We start from the raw sequence: 24,435 nt of genomic DNA, 5'->3' as shown, positions 1-24,435 counted from the left end.
GGGACTTCTGGGTCCCACCCAACTCCACAATGAATGCGCTCTGTGACCCTGGGAAGTCAGTCCCCTTCTCTGAGCCTCGTCTGTGACAGGCAGGAGAGGGGTCGACGAGAAGAGAGATGGAAAGCGCCTGGGAGGGAATAGGCAGGCGCTGACACATGGGGTGGCGGGCCGAACTGCCCCCTCCCTGACTCATCTGCGGGTGCTCCCGGCGTGGGGAGGGAAAGCGGACTACGTGTACGTCCCTAGCCAGCGCGCGGCCTCTGATGCCCCGCTCCCAGTGCCCCGGGAAGAACGCCTCCCCCCCCCCATTCCCGGCAGCCCTGGCCGCCCCGCCCCCATCGCAGCTGCTGCACCCACCCCTACCCCGCCGGCCCTTTCTGCACCGTCATCTCCTGCCACGCAGAGGCTCGACCCGTGAGTGGGGCCGCCCGAAATGGGCCGGACCGGGAGCTCCACTACACCCGGTTGGGGGAGGGAAGGGAAACAGAGATTGGCAGAATCAGCGCCCCACCACCAGCCCTGGGGGAAGGGCTGACACTTCCACACAGCAGCGGGGGGGGGGGGGGGGGGGAGGGGAAGGCTGTGTGTGTGTGTGTGTGTCTGTGTGTGTGTGTGTGAAGTGACACGGGGAGGTATAGCGTGACACCAGGGGGTACTGAGAGAGACCTGGGAGGGGGGTGGGGCAGGACCAAATCCTCTCTCCCAGGAAAGGCCGAGCTTCCTAAAGCCAGGAAGGAGGTAGAGGAGGGACACCAAAGGGAAGACGACAAACGGAAGAACTTTGTGAAACAAGCCAGGCAGGGGGAATCCGCTGAGGAAGGGAGTGGTCCAGGGCCTGATCTCTTTGCATCTTAGTACTAGGGGCTTTGCTGGCTGGGTCAGGCCACCCAAAGGGATGGGCTGTAGTTCTTGGTTGGTAATAAAACAGATTAATTTCTACCTGATAGCTGCTGTTTGGAAGAGACAGTCTCTCAAAATGGGGAGATCCATAGAGGAAAAACTAAAAGTTCGGCAAGCATTTATGAGCTTTTATGAGCTGACCCCTGGATACTTCAAGATCAAGCAAGAGATGGCTGTAAGTCATTCTCAAGCCAGCAGGGAGATAGTTGGGTCTCAGGTGATGTCAAGAGAGTTTGGTCAGGGCTAGGACTCAAGGGGATTCAGATATTCCTGCTTAGGTATCAGGAAACCAGGAAGGCCATGAGACCACATTGGAGTTGCATCATGGTAGTGGTGTCGGTGAAAGGGTGCAGGGGCAGGGCCTGTCCTGCAAAGGTGGTCTTCAGGGTCAGGGCAAGAAGAGAGGAGCTAGGGAGGCTCTTAGCACTTTGTTCTCTGGGGGCAGAGGGGACTGGAGGGGAGAGTATGGAGGCAGGGAGCCCTGATCCGGGGTTTGCAGGATACAGGCAGGAGGTAAAAGGCTCGACTAGTAGTGAGGATAGCAGGAGAAATATTCAGCAGACAGGTCTTGACTGCAAGATGGTGTGGGGTATCCGGGTCAATCCTAGGTTTTTCTGCTTGTTGAGGTGGGGAAGGAAGCAGGTTTGAGAAAGAGAAAGGTTAGTTTGGGTAAACTGTGTCTGAACCGGTCTCGGGATCTGCAGGCGGCTGGAGCTCAGGAGGGAGGTCCTAGCTGGGGGGAGCAGTCAGAGAAGATGAGAGTCCTGGGAAGGCGTAGGCGGGGAGAGGAGAGCCTCAGCTGACGTTTAGTGACAGAAGGAGGAGCCTGAGGAGGAGACAGGACAAAAGCTGCCGGAGAGGCAGGAGGGCAACGAGTTCCGTGCGGTGGCCTCCAGGTCCTGTGCTGCAGAGCCGTCTGGCAGTTGGAGTCGAGGTGACTTTAGACCCCAGCCACGGATGTTCACTGGGGCCCTGGGAGAGAGGTCGGGGGCGGGGGAGCCCGGGCCCCGACTACTTCTCTCCTCCCCCAAGCAGCCCCGACCATGGGCAACACGCAAGAGCGGCCGTCCGAGACGATCGACCGCGAGCGGAAACGCCTGGTAGAGACGCTACAGGCGGACTCGGGGCTGCTGCTGGACGCGCTGCTGGCGCGGGGCGTGCTCACCGCACACGAGTACGAGGCGCTGGATGCACTGCCTGATGCTGAGCGCAGGGTGCGCCGCCTGCTGCTGCTGGTGCAGGGCAAGGGCGAGGCCGCCTGCCAGGAGCTGCTGCGCTGCGCCCAGCACACCACGCGCGCGCCAGACCCTGCTTGGGACTGGCAGCACGTGGGCCCCGGTGAGCACGGGGGGCGGGGCCTAGGTCAGAGCAGGGGCGTGGCTTGGGGCGAAGCAAAGGCCGAGAGGAGGACGAAGCTGTCGCCTCCCCAGGAGGTAGGCGAGTGTGTACATAGGAAACCGCACAGGATTAAATGAGCCTGCGATACTCCCACTTTTGCCCCAGGCTACCGGGACCGCAGCTACGACCCTCCATGTCCAGGCCACTGGACGCCTGAGGCACCCGGCTCGGGGACATGTCCCGGGCTGCCCAGAACTTCAGACCGCGACGAGGCCGGGGGTCCTGAGGGCTCTGAGGCAGTGCAATCGGGGACCCCAGAGGAGCCAGAGCTGGAAGCTGAGGCCTCTGAAAGTGCTGAGCCAGAGCTGGATTCAGAACCAGAGCCGGAGGCAGAACGAGAGCCAGAGCCAGAGCCAGAGCCGGAGCCCAAGCCCGACTTCGAGGAGGCACAGGAGTCTGAAGGTGTGAGGCACAGCAAACCTTGGTGGGCTTGGCGGAAGGGAGTGGCCTGGGAAGCGGAGGGCCGGCCCCACCTTACTGGCCACTGTCTCCCATCATCTCTAGATTCCTGAAGGCGCTGACGGGCTGTTTCCCACCCAAGCAGGATAGGAACTGGGATCCTGCCGGAACTGTATGAGATACCACCAAGGCTCCATCGGGCTCAGTACACCTGGAAGTCAATAAACTCCAGAGGGTCGGCCTGGGCCTTGGCTCTCTCCACAATTCTGGCTATTTGCCCAGGAACTGAAAGTGGGTGCGTGCCTCTGAGTTAACCTGGGCAGACCCGTACCCCACCTCCCAGTTCTCAGCCCCATCACACCCTCAGTAGCCCAAGCTGCACACCTGGAGACCCCAGACCCAGGGCCTGACCCCTGGGCCCTGCTCCACAGGACCCCTTTCCCCCTCATGAGCCAGTTGGAAGCCTGTGCAGGCAGCAGCCCCATTCCATGGAAAGCCCTGGGCTTGATGTATAGAGTGAGGGAAGGGGGGCTTTTCTTCACTTAGGGAGGGCTTAGAGCTCCCTGCCTTGGGAAGTGAGAACAGAAAGGGACCGTGAGTAGACAGAGACCACACACATTATTGTAATTCCTGTTTTAATTGTCTGGCTTCCCTCTGCACTGGGAGCTCAGTGAGGGTTCCGACCAGTAACTGGCACATAGAAGGTGCTCTGTATGTATTCTTTGACTAAATGAGTAAGGACTTTCTAGCTGAGTTTTCGAGTCTTACAGATGGGAAAACAAGGGTAGGAGTGGGACTGGGTCAACCTCATGCAGCTGAGTCGGAAGTGAAACTGGAACCAACAACCACCTCTGCACCTCTTCTGGTCCTGGAGGTGCTCAAGACAACAAACCCTAGGGGCCTGCCCTTCAGGCTCGTGTGGTTGCTCCCAGCCTATGCCAACCTCCGCCAGAGACCAGCTGTGAGGGTGTAGGCAAAGACAGAAACAGCAGAGGCCAGTGAAGGGGATGGGAGCAGGGCCAGGTGAGCTCTTGGGCTCGAATCACAAGGCCTGAAGCATGTGTGTGTGTGTGTGTGTGTGTGTGTGTGTGTGAGAGAGAGAGAGAGAGAGAGAGAAATAGGTATGAGGGTAAGGCAAGGAAAAGAGTGTCCTGTTCCCTTCACTAAACCTTCAGGAGCTGCTGCCTCCCAGCCCCAGGAAGTAGAGTACATAAATGTGGAATAAATACATGACCAGTGAGAGAGGCAAAATGATGGAAAGCACACCCCAGCCCAGCTGGGTCTCTACTGCCAGGACCCCTGCCCCTTGAGCCTGTGTGAAAGCCAGGAACCCAGGCTCAGGCAATCACCCCAGGAGAAGGGATCCCAACCCCCACCTGGACCCAGTGAGAGGTAGACAGCATGAATGCTGAAGGAGCACCAAGGGGCCAGGTAGGGGAAGGGAGAAACTGGAGTAACCAGACACTCAAAGCCATCTCATGCAAGAACAAGTTTCTGCTCCCAAACCACCCCCAGCTCCATCGATGCTCGCTCCCCTCCCCTCCTCTCACCCTCAGGCCTTCCTTCTGCTCAAAAGAGAGCTGGAGGCAGGAGGACAAATCACTTTGCTTGACATGCTGATGCTGGTCCCTAGGCCCCAAGGAGGCTAGCAAGGGACACAAACCCTCTGATGTTGTGGCTCCTCCTCCCAGGATGCTCCTGCCTTCCCAATGCTCCTAAGAAACACCCAGACTGTGGAAGCACAGAGCAGACAGCTTCATGTTCTGGGGGCCGACCTGGAGCCATATGTCCAGGGCCTCTGCCTGTAGCCCTCAACCAACATCAGTCGGGCAGTAGGCGGCCAAGCTCCGCCTCATCCAGCCGGTTGGTGGCCATGATGTGCTCCAGCTGCTGTTGGTAGCGTGACAAGTCCTGCATGAAGTGGGGCACCCGGGTATTATCCAGCACCCCATAGGGCCGCAGGTGGTCCACATCCTCATAGGACACCTGCAGGGAGAAAACTGGGCCTTAGGGGTGGGCAGAGCCCCTTGGCTTTCAGGTAGCTGGTCCCAGCTCCCTACTGATGGCTCATTGCCCTTTGCTCCTGGGGCTCCTCCCTACCCCCTTCCTCTTCCTCCTGATCCACTCCCGATGTTATGTACCTCTAGACCCAGTCCAGGGTCTTTGCTCTGTTTCTCAACACCTTTTGTCATTTATGACCTACAACCCTACTCTCCCCAGCACAGACTCTCCTCTCACCTCCAAACATGGGTAAACAAGTGAACACCCTTCTGAACACTTTCCGCCTGGATATCTCTCAGGCACCCCCCCCCCCATATCCAACACTAAAGCCTTGGGTGCCAGCTTATTATGCCAGCTCAGCCACTTCACAGTCACCCAGATAAGATTTCAGGGAGGGGGCCCGTAATTCCCATCCTCCCACTCTGGGTGGCCACTGAGTTGAAGGGATTTCACTCTCTGAAGAGCTCTCCAGCTTGTCTCTTCCTCTCCAACCGCATGGTCACTGCCCGTTTCAGCCAGACCACCATCAATTCTGCAAGAGTGATTGGCAAGGCCTCCTCCTCCTGCACCTGCACTCCCTTCCTCAGGCCCCTCTCTCCAATCCGCCTCCCATCTGACATTCTGAGGGAGCCTTCCAAACATCTGTACCACTCCTCTTTTTAAAGTTCCTCCTAGACTCCCCATTGCTTCGGATGAGGTCCACGTTCCTCAGCCTAGCACAAATGCCCAGCGCCGGGGACTTGGTCCTCCGCCATTTCTTGATCCTCTTTGTCCAGGCCTCTCTTAGCCCGGACTGCTCACCTGCTTTGAGATCAGTATCTACGCACCTCTGCCGGCTGGGTCAAGCACCTGATTTTGGCTGTCAGGCTGTCCTTTCATCTCCTGTGCTCACCTCCCTCCTCCTATGACCCTCCCACCAGAGATGCCTGGCACCCAGCCCTCAGTCCAGCACGAATCAGAGACTCAGGGAATAGTGCACTGAAGGGGAGAGCAGGGAGGGACCTCTGAAGGTCCGCAGCCCCTCACCTTGCCCAGAGAGGTCAACAGCGGGAAATCGATGGTCTGGCGGTGCCGCAGAATGTGCACGATGCCATCCAGGTACACCTGGTCCTTGCTGAAGCAGCCTGCGGGCGCAGGAGGGCAGTGAGCCCCGCCGGGAAGCCCTAGCCCTCGCCCCCCGCCCCAGCTCAGGGCACTCGCCCCACGCGCGCGGGCACCCACCGGGCAGCGAGGTGTCGGTCTGGCCGCGCTTGGCGCGCACGCAGTATTCCCAGCGCACGTCGGCATCCTGCACGTAGCGCGCCAGGTCCTGGAAGAGCTGGCGGAAGGACATGCGCGCGGCACGGTGGATTGTGTAGTAGAGCAGGGCGGCGCGCCACAGGAAGGGCTGCTTGCGGAACAGCACACTGTGCAGGCTGGCCAGGCCCTCCTCGGTGGGGTTGGCCGGCCGCAGCCCATACTGCAGCCGGCCCTCGGCGCTGCGCCATGGCTGTCGTGCGTTGTTCACGCCCCGCAGGTAGTGGGTGCCTGCGGAAGGGCGAAGCGGCACTGGGCGGGGCATCGGGAGACCCACCTGCCTGGCCCAGGCAGACCTCTAGGGACGTGTAGCCGTGACTCTCGTATCCTCACACCTCCAAATCCAGGCTCTCACACAAGTTCTTCCCCCGCTCCAGACCAACCACAGGCAGGGTGAAGACCCTCTTTGGGTAAACGCACAACCAAGGACCCATAGAAGCTCACATGCATGAATCCCCCCCCACGCGTCCAGGGCTGCGCACGCGCGCACACACACACTCCTAAACTCACATTGCCCCCAGCCCTCCTGGAGACACACACCACCCCGCCCCAACATCCCACATGCCCATATCATTTTGACAACCACACTAACGCCCCCAGCAAAAACCACCTCTTGCCCAGAGCAACAGGATTCTTGATGAGAGGGACAGACAGAAATAGGGATTAATGTTCTGGTTTGTCTCAGCCTGGTTTGTCCCCCACTCAACCGGAGGGGAGGGGGAGCCAATTCCATTCAACATCTGGCCTTCCACCCACTCTGGAGGACCCACGTGTTGGCTGGGCTGGTGGGACCCTCAGGGTTCTGCCTCTGGCCTGTCAGGGCCTCAGGAGCCTTGACCCCACTTTCAAGGGAAATCAGAGAGGAAGTAGAGAGAGAAAAAGATACCCAAAAGGAGCAAGAAATGAGGGAGAGCTCAGAGAGCAGGCGCGCATGTTCTAGCCTACCTCTGTCAGTGAGAGGGAGGAAGTAGCTGCTCAAGAAGGGAAAGGGCTGGTCCCCTGGAGGGATGGGGGAAAAGCAAAAGTGGGACTGCTGGGGCCCCTCACTGTCCTCTCAGCTCCCAGCCCCCTCTCATCCCTACCCACCCACATGCCTACCCCACACCCTGACCTATCTCGTGCCGCAGCATGCCCTCCAGCCAATACTGGCGCGCTCCAGTCAGGTTGATGGCCAATGTGGGTCGGCTGTTCTCCACCATCATCACTGCCTGGGACAGCAGGTCCTCACTCAGCTGCACCACAACCTGTGGATGGAATGCTCTGAGCCATGGCCACCAGCCACAGGGCAGCCAGGCCAGACACTTGGCCAGGACACCCATCCTTCACCTCTGCTCAGAGCCAGTTCACACCTCACTGGGACAGAGCAGAGGTTTGTCTGGGGTCACCAGCTGGCAAGGTGTGGAGCTGGGATTGGGGTCGCCCACTAGGCAGTCTGATTTGGGGCAGGTAGAAGAGGGGCTTTGGAGGCAGGGCAAGCTCACCTCCCCAACGCAGCCCTCCTTCTGCATGTATTTGCGCACAATGGACCAAATCTGGCACTTGGTCAGCAGCTGGCCTCCAGTGGCAGCCTCAAAGTGTTCATAGGTGCCAAACTTCTCCAGGACAGCCTCAATGATTCCAACTGCCTGCACACAGGGCCACAGTGGCTGGTCAGATCAGGCCCCTTGTGTAGTCAGGACCAAGGTGAGGTGGGCAGGCTGGACTGACCTGATGGATGAATTGTCCAGAGGCCTCACGGTACTTCTCCAGCACAGTTGTAGGCATGGGCTCCTGGTACTCAAACTGTGGATTGTAGGTGTAATGGGACTGGAAGAACTTGTCCCGCTCGCGGTCCATGTTGGTTGGCCGCAGGGCCACCAACATGCAGGGGCTTTTGCTGGCACCATGGCTTGTATCCCTTCGAGTCTTAGCAATGTGAGGCAGGGAGGCTGCAGACCGCAGGGTGCCAGCACCTAGGTTCCGTCCCCGTCCAGGTGGGACCTGTCCCTGGGTAGCATGCCCCCGCTGGCCAGTACTATTTACAGTGTAGGTGCTCTCACTACGACGCATGTGGCCACGGTGGCCCAAGCATAGCTCTGAGAAGGGCTGCTGCTCAGGCTGGGGCCGCAGTGCTGAGGGGACTGCCATACCCAGGGGCAAGGCCAGGGATGGAGGCCAGGGGTACAGCGGTGACCCATCTCTGTCTGAGGGCTTCAGCCTATGGTGCAGTGATGGGGAACTGGCATGTGGGCTGAGGGGTGCCTGCTCATACACCTGAGCTCCTGAGTCCAGCACCATTCTGTCCTGCAGGTTACATCCACCTGGGTTACTCCAACTCCCCACACTGTCGACCTCTGAGGACACAGAAGGACATGTGGAGACCACCATGAGTGGGTTTGGCCAGAAGATCAGCATGCTCTATGCTCCACACCACCCTTGCTGGGCCCTTTGTGGGCCCAGGGTCTGCTGCCAGGGGTCTGGGTGGCCATCCTCTCAATCCCACCCCCACCCTAGTCCCTTCCCTCCAGCAGGCTCACCCAAGTAGGTTGGGTTGGGAGAAAGCAAGAGGAAAGGTTCTATACACCCACCTAGATGGTATTTACTGGAATCCCCTCAGCCTGTGAGCTCCCAAGAGCAATGACTGAGCCCCTCCTCATGATTCTAATCTCTGTGCTGAGCACTCAACCAGTCTAAGCTGGTACAGTGCAGCCTCAGCTGCCTGGATGGATGACAGGTGAAGGGGCCTCAGGGGCTGCTTTCTATGTATGGTATGTTCTCAGTCCCACCCCCCACACCTGGCTCCACCCACATCCTCCTGCCCATTTGGTCTCAGCCAATTTGAATGCCCAAGTGCCCCTTATGCTAGTCCCCACCTGGAATGCCCTCTCTCCTCTGAGCCATCTGTTCAAATCCAAATTAGAATCTGCTTTTGGGGAATAGAGGGAAACTTCAGCAAATCCAAACCAATCCCTAGTCTGTCCCCTTTCTGAGGCATCTTCCCAGTGGTCAAACAAGGCCAGTGTTGGGGCACTCACCCCTGACTGTGCCAGAACTCAGTCTTATCCAGCCTCTCCCCAGAGATTGACTGGAGGCTCCAGCCTCCAGGGACTCAATTCCAGCATTTCTCCTCTCTCCTACATCATCAGTCTCTTCCTCTCTACTGGATTCTTTCCATCAGTATAAACACATGCTGTTATTTCTCCAACTTAAAAAACAAAACAAAACCCTCACTTGAACCCACACTCCTCCAGCTACAGCCCCACTACATCTCCCTCCAGCTGCTCCTTGTTGCAGCGCAATACCTCAAGAGTCAGCTATACCCAGTCTCCAATTCCTTTTCCTCCTGTTCTCTCTTGAGTTCACTTCAATTAGGCCTTTGTCCCTCACTCTCCCTCAAAATTGATCTGATTAAGGTCACGGATGATCTACATATTGATCGGCAGCACTTGACACAGTTAACCACTCTTCTGCTTGGCTTTCCAAACATACTTGAACTAGGTTCTCCTCCTACCTCACTGGCTGTTCCTTCTTGGTCTTCCTTGCTAGTCATCCCTATGTCCTTGACTTCTTAACACTGTAATGCCTCAGGACTTGTCTATGGGAACTTCTCTCCTCTTCTCCATTTATTCTCACTCCCTAGGTTATCTCATCCATCCTCATGGCTGTAAACACAGTAGCTCAGACTTCCTCCATAAGGTATGGTATATTTGATGTTTAGCTATGTTTTCTCCTTTCCAGTGTTCACAGCTGTGTCTCGAGAACCCAGAACAGTGTCTGACCCAGAGCAGTTGCTTAATAAATAAATGAACCCAAGAGCCATTCTCCTTCTCAGAACTGGAATCATTCATTCCCTGCTCTTTGTTTCCTCATCTAGACCTGATCTTCTTCCTTGCCACTCCCCCCTCCTCTCACGCTTAGAGACCAGCTGCTTGGAAAGATTTCAGGACTCAGGATTCACTCCCCTCAACTAACTGTATACTTTCCTGGACTCCACAGTGGCCTCCGGGCCTCTACCTGGGCCAGTCCTGTCCAGTCTTCCTTCTTTCATTCAACCCACCTCCTCGCAATTACCAGAATTCGCCTGTTTCTTTCACGTCTCTGATCCTTCCGCCGAGATCGCCCTCTCAATTTCTCCCGGGAGCAAACTCTTAATCCTTCAGGACTCAGTTTAGGCCTCACCTCCTGTGGGAATCCTTCCCGGCGTCTAGAGGGTCTCCGTGTCTCAGCGGCTTCTTTACCGCCCTAGGCTGTCACTGTTGGAGCCTAGGTCCGTGTCCCTTCACCACCTCCTGAACTCCCCGAGGGCAGGGACGGGTCTGATTCACCCCCATGTCCCGAACATCCATCCAGCAGTAGATGCAGAATGAATGAAGGATGGATGGGGGAGGAACCCTCGACTACTGAAGGCGGGGTTTGGTGACAAATGAGAGGGTGTGGCCTTTACCAATAAGAAACCGCAGGAGAGGATAACGTGGAATAAGAGCCAATGAGGACCAAGAGATCAAGGAGGGGCGTGACCTACAGCCAATAAGCGTCGGGGGCTAGGGCGAAGGGCGTGCCCAATGGAGGGCGGGGCCAGCAGACAATGGAGTCGGGGTTCTCGGGTAGATTAGGAGAGGTCGTGTCGCGCGTCTTCTCTCGGCCTTTCGCGGGGGTTCCGTCTGCGTGCCGCACCCCCACCTACTCTCTCCTCTTCTCTCAGCCCACCGTTCCTGCTGTGCAACCCGGGTCGCCGACCGCCCAGCCCGCGGGAGCCGACGCCGATGACGCACGTGCTCGGGAGCGCGCACGCTGAAACGGAGGTGCGCGGATTCGCGTCACCTCGCGGCGGCGCGCGCCGCAACACTGGGGGCGGGCCTGGCAGGGCTAAAAGGGTGGTGACCGCCACCACCCCACGCCTCCGGGCGGGACGTCGTTTCGGGCCGCCCCCTTCATAAGACCCAAGAGGGTTTCCCGGTTTCAGGTGCGACCCGGCTGTCGGAGTCAGCGTGACCGAGACGCTAGTTCATTGCCCTGACGCGGACACGCGGGGGCTTAGTTCGGATACTGGAGCAGGAGGCCGGGTACTCGGGAACGCAGTCCACGTGGAGGGCCGATGTTCGGACAGGTGGGGCGCAGCCCGTCCACAAGGACGGTAGCCATCGTACCGTAGGCGGGTCATCGTGCGTGGACCCCTAACCTACGTGGGTTATGTTTCTTCCCCTGTCTTCCCCAGCACACACAGATGAGAGCGTACGGGGGCCGTGGCTTTATTCTGCAGGCAGCCGGGCATCAGGCACAGGGCCCCGAGGTGAGGCAGGAGGACAGCGCGGGCGTCGGTGTGGGCACCAGGCTGAAGAGAGCGCGGCGGTCCGTTGGGGGCGAGGGCGGCGGGCCAACCTGCAAGGAGCTGAGTGCCACCAGACGCTGCTCTCGGGACACATCCCCGCGCAGGTCCAAGAGGGCGGAGACATGGTCTTCGCTGCAGAGGCATCAGGGAGGCACGTCAGCCCCGCCCTGCCCCTCCCTGGCTCCTCTTCCCTCCCCGCCCACCGTCCTCTCACCTCACGTCGGGAAATTGTTTCTGCAGGCTTGCCACCTCGAGGCCAAGCAGCGTGGGGTCGCGGAGGTTCAGCAGTTCCCGCAGGGCGAGTAGCACCGGCGCGCAGTGCGCGCTTTCCTCCAGGCCCTGAGCACGTCGGGATAGTCTCGTGCCGGCCCTCGGCCCCCACCCAGCCTCTGAGACTTTCCCCCGTCTGCCCGCCAAACGAGGTCTCACCAAACCGAGGAAAAGCTCCCGAAGCTGGGCGGCATCATGACGCAAGCGCTCGGCCGCCTGGGTGCGCTCATCGGCACCGCGGCACACTAGGCGTCCCTGCATCAGCGCGCGTAGGTACTGCAGCACCACGGTGCGCTCTGCCTCGGCCAGTAGCAGCTGGGGGGAAGGCGGTAGGTTGGGTCCAGGTGGCCTTTCCCATCCTTGCTGTTCCCTCCCCAGCCTTTCCTCCAACGCACATGGACGGCAGGGTCCCTCACGCGCCAGAAGTCCCGGCAGAAACGCGCCGTCCGTTCGCAGACACCGTCTAGCAGCTCAGGGCTCGACAGCCACTGGCGCGAGGGTAGAGTCTCGAACAGGGGCTGAGGAAGGGCGGGAAGGCGAAGGGGCTGGAGAAACGATCCAGACCCGGCATTCCCCTCGGAGACCCTCACACATACGCTCTATCTCCGCCTCCCACTCCCATCCCGACCCTAGGGAAGTCTCACCTGGAGCTCCACCAGCAGCGCCTCCAACACCAGGCGGCAGATTCTCCTCTGCAACTCGTCCAGTGTGACTTCCACCGGAGCCAAGGCCATTGAAACCATCCCGTCGGGCTGCAGGACTGACACTGAAGAGCTGGACCGACCAAATACGGATTCAGGACCAAGGCCAAGGCCCGCACGGCCCTGCGTGGTCCAGCCACTTGAGCGCCACCTTGTGGCGCAAGTGCGTGGTTAGATGGGGCGCACAAGGGCGGCTCCCAGCACTTCTGGGAGAACTAGAAGGGACACAGACCAGCGCTATCTGCCTCTAATTCGCGGTGTGACCTTGAGTTAGTCATTCTTTAGATTTCTGTTTCCTTTCGTAATGGAAGGGAGCTAATCCCAGTCTTGAAGGGGTAAAAATCATTAACTTGTTTGTCTTCCTTTGTCCCACCACGAAGAACATTACACCCAACAGGAAGGGACATTTTTCTGTTTTGTTCACAGCTATAACCCTAGACATTACCTGGCATAGAGTAGAGCCTTGATAAATATTTGTTGAACGAATGGATAATTGACAGTATGTGCCAGGCACTGTGGTAGAACTCCACAGCCGTATCTCCTGTGATTCTTAGAACATTCCATTTTTACCCACATAATACTAATGAGAAAAGACAGGTTCAGGGAGATTAGATAACTTGTCCAAGGTCACACAGATAGTAATTAGCAGAACTAGAATTGGAACCCCAGAGCTGTGTGAGTCCAAAGTCCCTAGGGGCCTACTGTGGGCTGGGTCCACACGTAATAGATACTCTATAGGGGGTTAATTAAGGTGGGGTTTCTGGTACCTGAGTGCAGATTGGTGGTTGAGGGCAGCCAATAGGTAGGGCACATAATGAGGGGCCGTTGCTTCCCCTCTGAGGTGGTCTCGGGAGAATCGGATCAGAGCATCACTGAAGCTGCAGTGGGCACAGGTGGCTTCTGGACTTGTTGCTACGCTGGCACCCCACAACCCCAGTCCCTGGTACTGCTGCCCCACCTCCAAGACACCCAAGTTCTTGTTTGAAGGATCCCCTTCCCACTAGTGTGTCTTATTCACTCAGAGCCCCTTTGGGTTGCCCCAGGAGCAGAGCTGTGGTTGGGAGTAGGTCAGTGCCTTGGCGGACCTCCTCAGGAATGCGCCCAGCTCTGACAATGCCATGCCATGTACCCGCCGCTGCAGTGACTCACTGATGAGGCTGGTCAGACGAATGTTCTCGTCCAGGATCTACAGGCAGGGATGGGTAGCCATCAGCAAAGCCTCTAGCCCTGCCCTCCTCCCCTTTCCCTATGGGGCCTGCCTGCCGGCCTGGCCACTTCCCACCCACCTGCAGCACAATGGCCGGCATTGGTGAATGGTAAAAGCCAGATGGGTCTGTGTTGGGCTCCTGCTCCTGGCACCACTCAGCTACCTCCCTATCCAGCGCCTTCTGCAGCCACTGGGCCACATTTGCCTGGGGAAAGGGACAAGGGGCAGCAGGATGTAGCATGGCACTGACCCTGCCAGACACAGGCAGACACTTGACTCTTCAGATAAATGCCCACAGCCGATGGCAGAGCTTCTCTGGACCTCTGCCCCAACAACTCACCTGGACTTTGGCCACATATGTTGCCTCCAGCTGCTCGATATTCTCCGAGGTCAGAAGGGGCTCCAGCTGGGACACATCAGCCTCAGGCCCCAACTCCAGGCTCCCCATCATTTCCTGCCTAGAGATGGTGGCCCAGTGTCACACTGAGCCTCCAGCCTCAGACCCACCCACCTCCCACTGTCCCAAGGGCACTGACCCCAAGTACACGTGCAGTGCCCAGTGCAGCAAAGCAAAAGCATCAGCAGCTCCCAGCTCAGGCCCTGTGAGGAGTTGCTGCAGGCTGTGACGCAGGCCGCTATGCAGGGTGTGAGCCCATAGCTGGACCACTTTGTAGTGTGGCGGGCAGCAGGGTGCTACTAGTGCCTCAGCTGTGGCCAACTCAGCTGGCAGGGCCACCCGCAGAGCCTCCAACCACCCTGCTAGGGCTCCTGGCCCAGGCAGCACAGATGTCCCAAAGTGGACCTGCTCCAGGCCCTCCTGTAGTGCCCGCAGACAACGCTGCCGCCAGTCCCGAGATGTCTGCCCCAGGGGAGTTGTGCGCCCAGCTTCCACCTCTGCCACACGCACAGCAGCCACCAGCAGGGCTGGGTCCTCCCGTGCCAATTGCCCTGCAGCCCCTGCAGCTGCCTCCACAGCTTGGCCCAGTGCCTCAGCCAGAAGGTCCAGCCCCTGGAAGACTGACAATTCCAGGCCCCCCAGGGGTGCCCATGTCTCCTCTCGCAGCTGCTCCAGCTCCCGCAGGCTCACATATGCCTCCAAGAGCCGTTGGGCATCAATCAGGGACTGTGTGTGGGCCACGGCATCTGGCACTAATGAGGGAGGAGAGGAGAGAGCCCTGGGTCTCAGCCTTTCCACCTGTATAATCGCCACAGCAGGGGATACTGAGGTCCTGGGGCTGGGGTATTGCATAAAATATTTAATAACCAGTACAGTAGAGTATTGAACAATCTGAAAGAATCCAGGCAAAGTCCTAGAGGTCTGTTGGGCCAGGTGTCAGCCTTTGAGCTAGGGGAACATGACCAAATCAAGGATCCTCGAGGGAAGGCAGAAAGAGCTGGGGCACCACGCTAGTGGCTATTCACCCACCTAGTTACGGAAATATTTCAATATATTAGCAACCACGGTGGCCAGAGCCACTTGACTGGATGTCCATTCTGACTCAAACATCCCATGTTTAGGAACTCCAGGATGAGCTGATTTGCACCCTGCTTCATATGCCATTTGGTCCCTGGTGTGTCCCTGCATGCAATCCCCCATCAAGTGCCCCAGCTCCTTGATTAATAATGGGTGTTTGTGGACTGACTGTTGGAAGCTGAGGTCCTGGGTCCCTGCATACTCACCTGCTTGCAGCCGGGGCAGCAACTGAGACAGGGCCTGCAGTTGCTTGTGCTGGGCAACGCGCTCCCTCAGGGGCTCTAGAGTCTGTGAGGACTGAGCCATGCCTTGGAGCAATCCATGTGCCTGGCTCAGGGCTTCACGGATTCCCTGCATGGCCTCAAGGGCCCAGGTCAGCTGCCACAAACCAGTCTGCACACCTTCCAGGTATGACTGCACCACTGACTATGGAGAGAGTTAGCCAGTGAGGTCTGGCCAGCCCTGCACCCACCGCTTGCACCGCTGCCCCCCGGGCTATGCCCACCTTGATGCGTGCTTCCAGGGAGCAGGTACGCTGCACCTCACGGCTGCGGTACTGGCCCAGCCTGGCCAGCTGCTCTGGTCGGTAGAAGATGCCCGAGGCCCACTTGAGTGCTGCCCCCCGGGCCAGCTGCTCTGCCCTCTCCTGCTCTGGCCACTCAGGCCCTGGGCAGGAAGAGCCTGGGCAGCCGTGTCAGTCAGGGAGGGCCTGCAGGAAGTGGCTGTGGAACCTGCTCCCTTTCCTACTCCTCAGCCCCAGGGCAGCCCACGCCTCTTACTGCCCTACAGAGCTCCAGCCAGACCTGACAGGGAGGACCCAACCCCACCATTCCCATCTTTATAGCCAGCATCCCTCCCCTGGCCCACACAGAAGGGCTCATACCTGCGGGAAGCAGTGGCTGCATTTTGTTGTCTTTGGTTGCTGAATCCATGGCAGACCAGGAGGAGCCAGAGCTGAGATGGGAGTGGGGACAAGGGTCTGGGTTGGAGTAGGCAGTGTGGATGATCATCTGAGCTGCTGCCTTTGTCTAGGCCCCTCTGAGGAGGAGTGAGGTTCTTGCCCAGTCCCCTCAGGAAATGAGAAGGAGGCAGGTGTGATGGGGGAGGCAATCGGGAGGCCTTGGCTTGCTAGGTTTCTTGTTTGTGCCCCTGCAGATGCCAAGCAAGGCAGGGTGGGCATAAGCCTCCACTGTACCCTATTCCCGCTCTGAGATGCACAGGATAGTTTGGTATAGAACTTACCAGAATTGACCAGGCGTCCAGTTCTCCCTCCTCCGCAAATGTCCTTGGCCTTGAGAATGGCCCTCTCCCTGGGCAGAGCTGGGCACGTCCTCCACTGGCTCACAGGACCTGGGTGACTCCAGCTACGCTCTCCCACTTCCTGGACCAGAAGCTCTTTTCTCCCACCAAGGCCCCTCCCTCCCCAAGGCCACAGAGGAAAGGAAGGAAGCTGAGTCTCTGGCACTTTATTCCCAACAGGAAAGAGCATCTGCACTGAGGGTGGGGAGGGGTGGTGCCACTTTCCTGAGGGGTGAGGGGAGGGGGGGTACTCCCTGTGATCATCAAGTACTGACCAGCCCACCCAGGACTTCTTAATGCCAGACACAGATGTGAACTAGACTAGGCCTCAACCAGGAGTGGAGGGCTGAGTGTGCTGATATGTATGTAGACAACGTAACAGTATGAAAACCGTGTGGCTGGACCCCTTGGAGGAGGGTGCGTACCGCTGCAGAGGAGTGAGAGACCACAGGATGTTGTGAAGAGGGGGTGTGGTTTGCGATGGTGGGAGAGGGGTCATCAAAGCTGGGTCTGTCTTGAGTCTGAGGGAGGTATGGAAGGGACTAAAGGGTAGTAAATGTAGTGGATGCTTGGTGCACCCTAGAAATCCACCCTTCAGGACAGAGGTACTCATTCCCCCAACTGCCGGGAGTGCAAGCTACTGAGGTGTCATAGCTGAGTCTCTCAGTCAATATTGGGGTACAAAGGCCCAGTACCTTTGCCTGGACATGAACACTTCAGAAGGGCTACCCCGATTTCGGAGCTCCTAGCGGGACAGACTGAGGCTTCTGCCCAGTTCTGCTTGTTTTACTCATAAGTGTGGGTCCCCAAAAAACTTGGTGCAGGGAACTCTGTGTCTCAAAGACTGTTTCCCAGAGAACAGTCTTAAATAAACAGTAACCTAAAATAAACAATAATAAATAGTAATGTTAAAAAAACAAAAAACATGGTAACACCAAGGTCCAGGGTTCCATCCCTGCACCAGACAGCTGCAAAAAAAAAAAAAAAAAAAAAAAGACGATAGCAAACACATAATCCTTCCTACATGCCAGGACTGCTCTAAGTGCTTTACTTATATTTACATATAGGTAACCACGTTTGCATTGGCCCATGGCCTCTGAGTACTGTGCTTTGGAGAAGAGAGAAAGATGAGGCTGGGACCAGGGAAAGGGACTAGGAATGGAGAGAAGAGGATAAGTTAGATGTAGTTAGTACTTGCTGTTTGGCAGGAAGTCAGGGACAGGAATGGGGCGAGTAACCCCAAGACAGTGGGGCAGCCTTTAGGAACAGGGTTGAGGGAACAGGTTGAGTTTATCAGGTAGTCTCGTCTCCTCTCTTGAGATGGGGGCTGGTGTAGAGTTAGTGGGATTGGGGCAGGTTGGCAAGGAAGGTTCCAGTAGCTCCCCTTCTCTACTGCCGGGGCTGCCCACTGGGCACTTCCCTCCCCAACTTGTCAGGTCTCCCAGGATCCCCGGGTTATTTTCGTCTTCTTCAGCGGTTGGACATTTGCTGATGGTCCCCCAAGTTTTGCGTCCATGCCCGCAGACAGGAATTTTGCCAGGTTCCCTGGGAGGGCGCGGGGCGGAAGCGGAAGCATCGACGCTCGCTCCGGCGGCCGGGTGGCCAGGAACGGAAGCGGAAGTGGCGGCGGCGCCGGCCTGGCCTGGCCTGGCTGAGGGGAGGTGGCGGGCGGGCGCGATGGCGGAGGCCGGGCCACAGGCGCCGCCGCCCCCGGGCACCCCAAGCCGGCACGAGAAAAGCCTGGGACTTCTTACCACTAAGTTCGTGTCGCTTCTGCAGGAGGCCAAGGATGGTGTGCTTGACCTCAAGCTGGTGCGGCCTGGGCTAAATAGCGACAGTGGGGATGGTAGACCAGGCCTGGGCCGGTAGCGGGAACCCCCGGGGCGGCCCCGCTGAGTACCCCCGGGGCAGCCCCGCTGGGTTCCCGAGAGCAGGCCGCCATCCATGAGCTTTCTCACAGAAGAGGTCGGGGCTATTTCATTCATTCGGCCGAGGCCACTGAGTGTAAGCTGTGTGCCAGGCTTAGGGCTGCAGGTGCTGGTCCTCGTGGCCGTCCATGGCTGGCGTGGGAAGAAAAGCATCAACAGCAGTTCAGGGCTGTGCCAGATCTCTTCCCACCCCGCAGTCCTGAGCTACTGTCGTGCCTGGGAGTCACAACAGGGTTGGGATCCAGGCTACCCACTTCCCAGACCGCCCCAGGCCAAGTCTCAAGATAGCCAGGGGTACACCTAAGAGTGGCGCTGAGCATTCTCCACTCTGTTCTGTCTGCCAGGCAGCCGACACCCTCGCTGTGCGCCAGAAGCGGCGGATTTACGACATTACCAACGTGTTGGAAGGTATTGGACTGATAGAGAAAAAATCCAAGAACAGCATCCAGTGGAAGTGAGTGGGGATATCTGGGAGAGCAATAGGGTTTCCTCCCTGAAGTGTCAGGGGTGTGGGGTGGAGGATACAGGAGACAGCAGGGACCATGGGATCCAGAGTTCCCTGCAGTCCCTCTCAGCTTCACTCCCTGGACTCAGGGGCGTGGGGCCTGGCTGCAATACCCGGGAGATTGCCGACAAGCTGATTGAGCTCAAGGCAGAGATCGAGGAGCTGCAGAAGCGGGAGCAAGAACTGGACCAGCACAAGGTGTGGGTGCAGCAGAGCATCCGGAACGTCACAGAGGACGTGCAGAACAGCTGATATCCTCCTAGCGGTCCCTGCTCCAAGGGAGTGGGCAGGGGGCCCTCTGGTCTAGCTGGGTTTGCTCTTTGGTACCCTGGGCCCTGTCCCTCTTGGGAGGATGGTCCTGCAGCCCCTGGCCAGGTCCCAGCCTCAGGTTTCCTCCTCAGAGCCCCTCCCTCTCCATTCTTGGCCTGTGATCACTTCCCGTGTGGACCTCAGGCCCCAGAACTTTCTCAGAGGGCTTGTGTGTCAGAACTCTGCTAAGGAGTCGGGTCTTCTCTGTGGTCTGCCATCTGTCACCATAGGCGGGGCATCAGCCATTCTCCTTAACCCCCACACCTTGGCCTACGTGACTCATGAGGACATCTGCAGATGCTTTGCTGGTGAGCAGAGCCTGGGTAGGGGGAGATGTGGTGGGCTGGGCTGAGCTACAGTCCTGAGCATTGGACTGAGTGCCAAGGAGAGTTCCATCACTTAAGAGGGTTCTGGGGTCTGCCAATATGTAATGGGTTCCTCCAAAGAGGAAAAAGGCAGGGTAAGTCCTTGGTTTGAGGGTCACTGGGACCCTGTGGAGGCCAACTATACTGACAGGGTACAAGAATTGTGGGGTGGGTCCCTGGGTTTGCCCCCATCTGCACTGTCCCTTGAGTTTGGCTTCTTGGGCATGATAGAGGCACAAGGGGGAAGGGGGAGAGAGTATATGCATTTGTGTGTTTGTGTGCATGCTCTCCCATGCTTGTATGCAGGGGGCAGTGGTGCCCTCTTCTAACTGGTAGTTACTTTAGTTGCATTGTGGATTCAGGAGCTGTTCTTTCTCCATCTTGGTCCTGGGAAAGGGACATTGGCCTTGGCCAGAACACCTGTACTAACGGATCAGCACCATCAATGGAGGAGTGAGGTGCCCATGGCCAGCTCCACATGTTTGAACCCAAATTTCCTAGTTACTGACCCTGAGCTCTCCAGAAGAGAAAAGTTTTAGCTCTGCCCCAGCCACTGTGGGGGATAGGTGAAGCCTACTGTCTAGTCCCTCAGAGACCATGATCGCCTGCTATTTTCCAAGGGGCAGGCACTTCCATTCCCAGCTCAAATTGAGCCCATAGGCCCTGACCCATTCTCCTTTTCATTCTAGGAGACACTCTTCTGGCCATCCGAGCCCCTTCAGGCACCAGCCTGGAGGTGCCCATCCCAGAGGTGGGTGCTCAGCCCAGGCAGGCGGGGTCGATTGAGGGCGGGTGCTGGCTGTGGAGCCTGATAAGTCAGGGGTGGGGCAGGTAGGGGGAGCCCCGGGGTTTGGGGTTATCTAGGAGGATGGGCAGCCTGGATGGGAGAGGACACTGTGGCCCTGACCTGGGGTCAGGCAGGAGCCAAGCCCGCTTCCAATTTTACCTGTCTCCCATCCCTTCCCACACATCTCCAGGGTCTCAATGGGCAAAAAAAGTACCAGATTCACCTGAAGAGTGTGAGTGGCCCCATCGAGGTGCTGCTGGTGAACAAGGAGGCATGGAGCTCACCACCTGTGGCTGTGCCTGTGCCACCACCTGAGGATCTGCTCCAGAGTCCACCTGCTGTTTCTACCCCTCCACCTCTGCCCAAGCCTGCCCTAGCCCAGCGCCAGGAAGCCTCACGTCCAAGTAGTCCCCAATTGACCACCCCCACCCCTGTCCCTGGCAGCAGTGAAGTCCAGGGGGTGGCTAGCCCAGCAGCTGAGATCACAGGTGAGGCATGGTAGGAACTGGTGATGGGGTATCTTCTGGGGCCCCAGAGGCAGTATCTCTGTATTATGGAATGCCATACTCAGAGTTGGAAGAGACTCTATGAGGGTCCTTTTCTTGGCACCCACTTAGCTTCCCCTTTCTATGGCAGTTAATGAGCCCTCTTTAAGAGGAAGCTCCCACTGTGTGAAGGAGTTTTAGGGGTGGCCATTTTCCCCCAGATTTACCAGTGTCTCACTTGCCCTGGCAGCTCCTCTTGAAGTAGGGCCACATCAGCCATGTTGTCCCTGAGTCTCCCTCCTACAGGCCTTGTGTCCCTCTTTCAGCGACTCATTCTTAGGTTACCTCTTCCAGGGTGACTGGCAGTGCCTAATTCTCCTTGGGTCTGGGAACCTGGCCTTTGGTCATCCTGGCCATGGGTTTTAGCACAGCCAGGTTCAATGACCCACTTCCTTCCCTCATGTGACTGGGTTCGGGGGATATGCTTGCAGTGAGTGGAGGCCCTAGAACTGATAGCAAGGACAGTGGTGAGCTCAGTTCACTCCTGCTGGGCCCGACAGCACTGGATACTCGGCCACTGCAGTCTTCTGCCCTGCTGGACAGCGGCAGCAGTAGCAGCAGTAATAGCAGTTCATCTGGACCCAACCCTTCTACCTCCTTTGAGCCCATCAAGGTGGACCCCACAGGCGGTGAGTACCCACCGGGGGGCAGGATGAATCTAGCCTCAGCCCAGTAATGAGGTCAGAAACAGAAAGGGGAATGGAACCCAGCTCTCCTATCAACACCTGCATAACACCAGAGGTCTCTGCCACTCAGGGTGAGGTGCTTGGCCTCTGGTGCTGGCACCCTTTTCCCTTCTTCCTGGGCTAACAATTCTCCGGCTAACAAGTCTCTCAAGTTATGCCTGCCACCCCTTGGAGTACCTACCACTAAGTGTCTCGCCTCACTATTTGACACTTCCTCCCATGTGTCCTACTCTCGCCTTCCCTGTCCCCTCTCTGTATGGACTCCTTGAAAAAGTATTAATCTACTCCATTCCACTTCTTAGTTTCTTAGTCATCCTTTAGGTCACAGCAATTCAAGACCACTCTCCCCTCCCCCCAACGCTACATCAGGGCTGCTCTTCGATAAGTTGTAGAAGATGTGACTGCCAAAACCAGCGGATTACTAGGGTGTTTTGCTTTGGTACCCTCTTGCTCCGTGTTGATGCTCTTTCTTCCTTTGGTTTCCATGGTGCCAGCTGTTCGCTCTTTGACCTCAATGGCTTCTCCTTGATCTCTCCCTGGTGCTTCCCAGGGCTTTGTCCCATTTCACACCTGGGGAGGGCCCCAGCTCTGGGTAGATGAATCCCTAGATCTTTTGCCTGATCTCCACACTTCCGTGTCTACCTGCCATCCTCTGCACATCCAGTGGACACTTCATTCCCACCTGTTTTCAGCTGAACTCATTTTCCTCCCAAAACTGGCTTTTCCATCTCTGTGCACACCCTCCCTTTGGCTCTGGTCACCCACGCCTGACCCTTGCTATCACTCCAGTTCCATCTCCCTCTCCATCCTCCTCCCTCTGCTGCCCACCCCACCTCAGCTAAGCGGGGATGTCCCAGACATCTCCTCCATCCTTCTTGCACCCTCAGCACCAGTGACTCCTGACCACCTCTGTTCTAGATTCTTTGGCATCTTTCTCTTTACACTGACTGGCAGAACAGTATTTCTAAAATACAGCCTGATCATGCCATTTCTGTGTTGACAAAAGTACCTTTAAAGGCTCTCTAAGGCCCATTGGATAAAATCGATCTCCTGAGTCTGGCATATGAAATACCTCGTGGTCCTCTCCAGTTTCATTTTCTTCTGCTTCCCATATGTGTTCTCCTGGTCAGAGTTTTGTAGTTTAGTCATCACCCTGTAGCACTTGGCCCTGTTGAAGGGCCTCCACCTCTGCCAGGTGACCCGACCCAGGGAGTGGTCTGTGAGCCTGGCACAGAGCAGGTGCTCAACAAGGGTGGGGATAGATGGGGCATCCTCCCTCAGATAGGGTGTGCATTCTGAGCCCAGAAAAGGAGGAGAGTCTTGCCCTTTTGCAGTGCCTCTAGGTTAGAAAGACTGTACCAGTCACCCGCAGTGGGCCTTTCGTACCCTGGCTCAGCACTGAGGAGTTCAGGTCTAGCAGGAGAGACCAACAGACAGTGCCAGCTTAGCCTGGGGCAGGGCCTGTGTCTCAGCTGTGAGGAGCCCCAGGATGGGTGCTATAGGATCCGAGGAAGGTAGGGGCTGGAGTGGGACCAGGTGCAGCTTGTTTTTCTTTCTTGTTTTTGTTTTTTGGGTTTTCTTGGCAGCTGGCTGGTATGGGGATCAAAACCCTTGACCTTGGTGTTATAATGGAGCATGGCTTTCTTCTCTTTCAGTTCTGGAACTCCCCAAAGAGCTGTCAGAAATCTTCGACCCCACACGAGGTAGGCTGTGTTCCTCCCTGGGGCTGGAGGTAAAGGACACAGCTCATTGAGTCCCACAGCTGTTTTCTTGCCTTTCTGAGGACTTTATGGTTGTGCTTGGTACCTGGGAAAAAGTGTAAAGCTCTTGATAGGTGGGTGGCAGGTCCCCTTCGTGGGCTTTGGTGGGTGGAGAGGCAGGAGCTAGAATATGACAGCTCTCTCCATCCCCAGAGTGCATGAGCTCAGAGCTGCTGGAGGAGTTGATGTCCTCAGAAGGTGGGTAGTCTGGGCAGGTCGGGGGCGAGGGTGGGCAGAGGGTGGGGCGGCTGCTGGGTGGGGCCTTGGCACAGGGCCTCAGCCTAGTGCTCTCTGCAGTGTTTGCCCCCCTCCTCCGTCTTTCTCCACCCCCTGGAGACCACGATTACATCTACAACCTGGACGAGAGTGAAGGTGTTTGTGACCTCTTTGATGTGCCTGTTCTCAACCTCTGACTGACAGGGACATGTCCTGTGTGGCTGGGACCCAGACTGTCTGACCTGGGCGCTGCCTGGGGATCTCCCCCCATCCCACTCCTACACAGCTTAAGAGCCACAAGTTCCTGGCTTCCCCAGCCTTCCTTCACTGCACAGTTCTGGCCACAAATCCTGCTCCTGCACTGGCACTTGTCCTGTGCTAGCAAAGCAGGGGAATGGGGCTCAGCCCCCTCCACCTTGGAGCCAAAGTGTTTACTTCTTCTTTTCTGGGGCTTTCCATAGCCCATGCATGGCTGCCACCCAGTGGCACAGTATTGAGGACCCGCCATCACTCCCATAGGTCCAGCCCCACTGCCCTGCACCTGCCAGCTAACCAGCCCCTCTCCCCCTAGGAGGGAAGGGTGGGGTGGAGCTGGGCACTTGCCAGCACCCTCCCACCCCCAGCTTCCTTCGCTGCTCCCCATCCCCTGACCCAACAGCTCCTCCTGGACCTCTCATGTGCCCCCTTCTACTGGGCCCTTGGCCCTGAGAACCTGTAGGTGGTGGTGGTGGGGTGCTGACAAGAAGGAACAGAGGTCTCTAGCTAGGAATTTGGGTGGGTCTGTACTTGAGGATTGGCCCAACCTCCACCTACCCTATGCCCCCCCCTTCATTTCCATTTATTCATTTACCCTCATTTAGAGCCATTTGCAGAGATTTAGAAAGATTTACAGTAACGAATGGATTCCTATATAAAGATTATTTTTATACTTTTTGAGCAAAAGGAAATTGTAATATTTGTACAGTGTCCAAGTGAATAAAGACCATGCCTAAGGCTATCTCTGATCTGATTCTTTGTTGGGGGGCGCTCCCTGGGACTGCTGGATTTGTGGTGGGACTGGGTGGGTCACCTTACTGGAAAG

General features: G+C 57.4%; 4 protein-coding genes across 7 annotated transcripts; 2 read left to right on the top strand and 2 right to left on the bottom strand.

Moving 5' to 3' along the window:
• The first annotated feature begins 342 nt into the window (after positions 1 to 342).
• Positions 343 to 2,961, top strand: NOL3 (nucleolar protein 3). 2 transcript variants are annotated; one of them, XM_063109617.1, is made up of 4 exons: positions 343 to 414; positions 1,936 to 2,238; positions 2,404 to 2,700; positions 2,803 to 2,961. In XM_063109617.1, exons 2-4 carry the CDS (start codon positions 1,944 to 1,946, stop codon positions 2,808 to 2,810), a joined length of 600 nt encoding a protein of 199 aa, XP_062965687.1. In that variant the 5' UTR covers positions 343 to 414; positions 1,936 to 1,943; the 3' UTR covers positions 2,811 to 2,961. The 2 variants fall into 2 exon arrangements, with proteins under 2 accessions (XP_062965687.1, XP_062965686.1); XM_063109616.1 differs by lacking the exon at positions 343 to 414 and adding an exon at positions 659 to 1,834.
• Positions 2,962 to 3,332: 371 nt separating this feature from the next.
• MATCAP1 (microtubule associated tyrosine carboxypeptidase 1) lies at positions 3,333 to 10,769 on the bottom strand. 2 transcript variants are annotated; one of them, XM_063109614.1, is made up of 7 exons: positions 10,153 to 10,769; positions 7,702 to 8,327; positions 7,476 to 7,619; positions 7,106 to 7,238; positions 5,920 to 6,225; positions 5,725 to 5,822; positions 3,333 to 4,683 (listed from the first exon to the last, which is right to left on the bottom strand). In XM_063109614.1, exons 2-7 carry the CDS (start codon positions 8,269 to 8,271, stop codon positions 4,519 to 4,521), a joined length of 1,416 nt encoding a protein of 471 aa, XP_062965684.1. In that variant the 5' UTR covers positions 8,272 to 8,327; positions 10,153 to 10,769; the 3' UTR covers positions 3,333 to 4,518. The 2 variants fall into 2 exon arrangements, with proteins under 2 accessions (XP_062965684.1, XP_062965685.1); XM_063109615.1 differs by lacking the exon at positions 10,153 to 10,769 and adding an exon at positions 8,562 to 8,626.
• Positions 10,770 to 11,219: 450 nt separating this feature from the next.
• Positions 11,220 to 16,256, bottom strand: EXOC3L1 (exocyst complex component 3 like 1). The gene is made up of 14 exons (XM_063109613.1): positions 16,197 to 16,256; positions 15,838 to 15,908; positions 15,460 to 15,620; positions 15,161 to 15,380; positions 14,017 to 14,629; positions 13,821 to 13,938; positions 13,560 to 13,685; positions 13,359 to 13,459; positions 13,041 to 13,151; positions 12,217 to 12,346; positions 11,968 to 12,090; positions 11,732 to 11,887; positions 11,517 to 11,641; positions 11,220 to 11,434 (listed from the first exon to the last, which is right to left on the bottom strand). The coding sequence occupies exons 2-14, from the start codon at positions 15,884 to 15,886 to the stop codon at positions 11,245 to 11,247; spliced, it is 2,223 nt and encodes a 740-aa protein (XP_062965683.1). The 5' UTR covers positions 15,887 to 15,908; positions 16,197 to 16,256; the 3' UTR covers positions 11,220 to 11,244.
• A 1,637-nt stretch (positions 16,257 to 17,893) lies between these two features.
• E2F4 (E2F transcription factor 4) lies at positions 17,894 to 24,351 on the top strand. 2 transcript variants are annotated; one of them, XM_063111147.1, is made up of 10 exons: positions 17,894 to 18,065; positions 18,526 to 18,635; positions 18,776 to 18,937; positions 19,260 to 19,303; positions 20,050 to 20,111; positions 20,338 to 20,635; positions 21,193 to 21,321; positions 23,034 to 23,081; positions 23,292 to 23,336; positions 23,436 to 24,351. In XM_063111147.1, exons 1-10 carry the CDS (start codon positions 17,931 to 17,933, stop codon positions 23,549 to 23,551), a joined length of 1,149 nt encoding a protein of 382 aa, XP_062967217.1. In that variant the 5' UTR covers positions 17,894 to 17,930; the 3' UTR covers positions 23,552 to 24,351. The 2 variants fall into 2 exon arrangements, with proteins under 2 accessions (XP_062967217.1, XP_062967216.1); XM_063111146.1 differs by having other exon boundaries at positions 21,124 to 21,321.
• The last annotated feature ends 84 nt before the right edge of the window (positions 24,352 to 24,435 follow it).

This window comes from Cynocephalus volans, chromosome 10 (assembly GCF_027409185.1).
Source record: "Cynocephalus volans isolate mCynVol1 chromosome 10, mCynVol1.pri, whole genome shotgun sequence".
In the NCBI taxonomy this organism is placed as follows: domain Eukaryota; kingdom Metazoa; phylum Chordata; class Mammalia; order Dermoptera; family Cynocephalidae; genus Cynocephalus; species Cynocephalus volans.
This window is presented reverse-complemented; position numbering and strand designations above follow the sequence as displayed.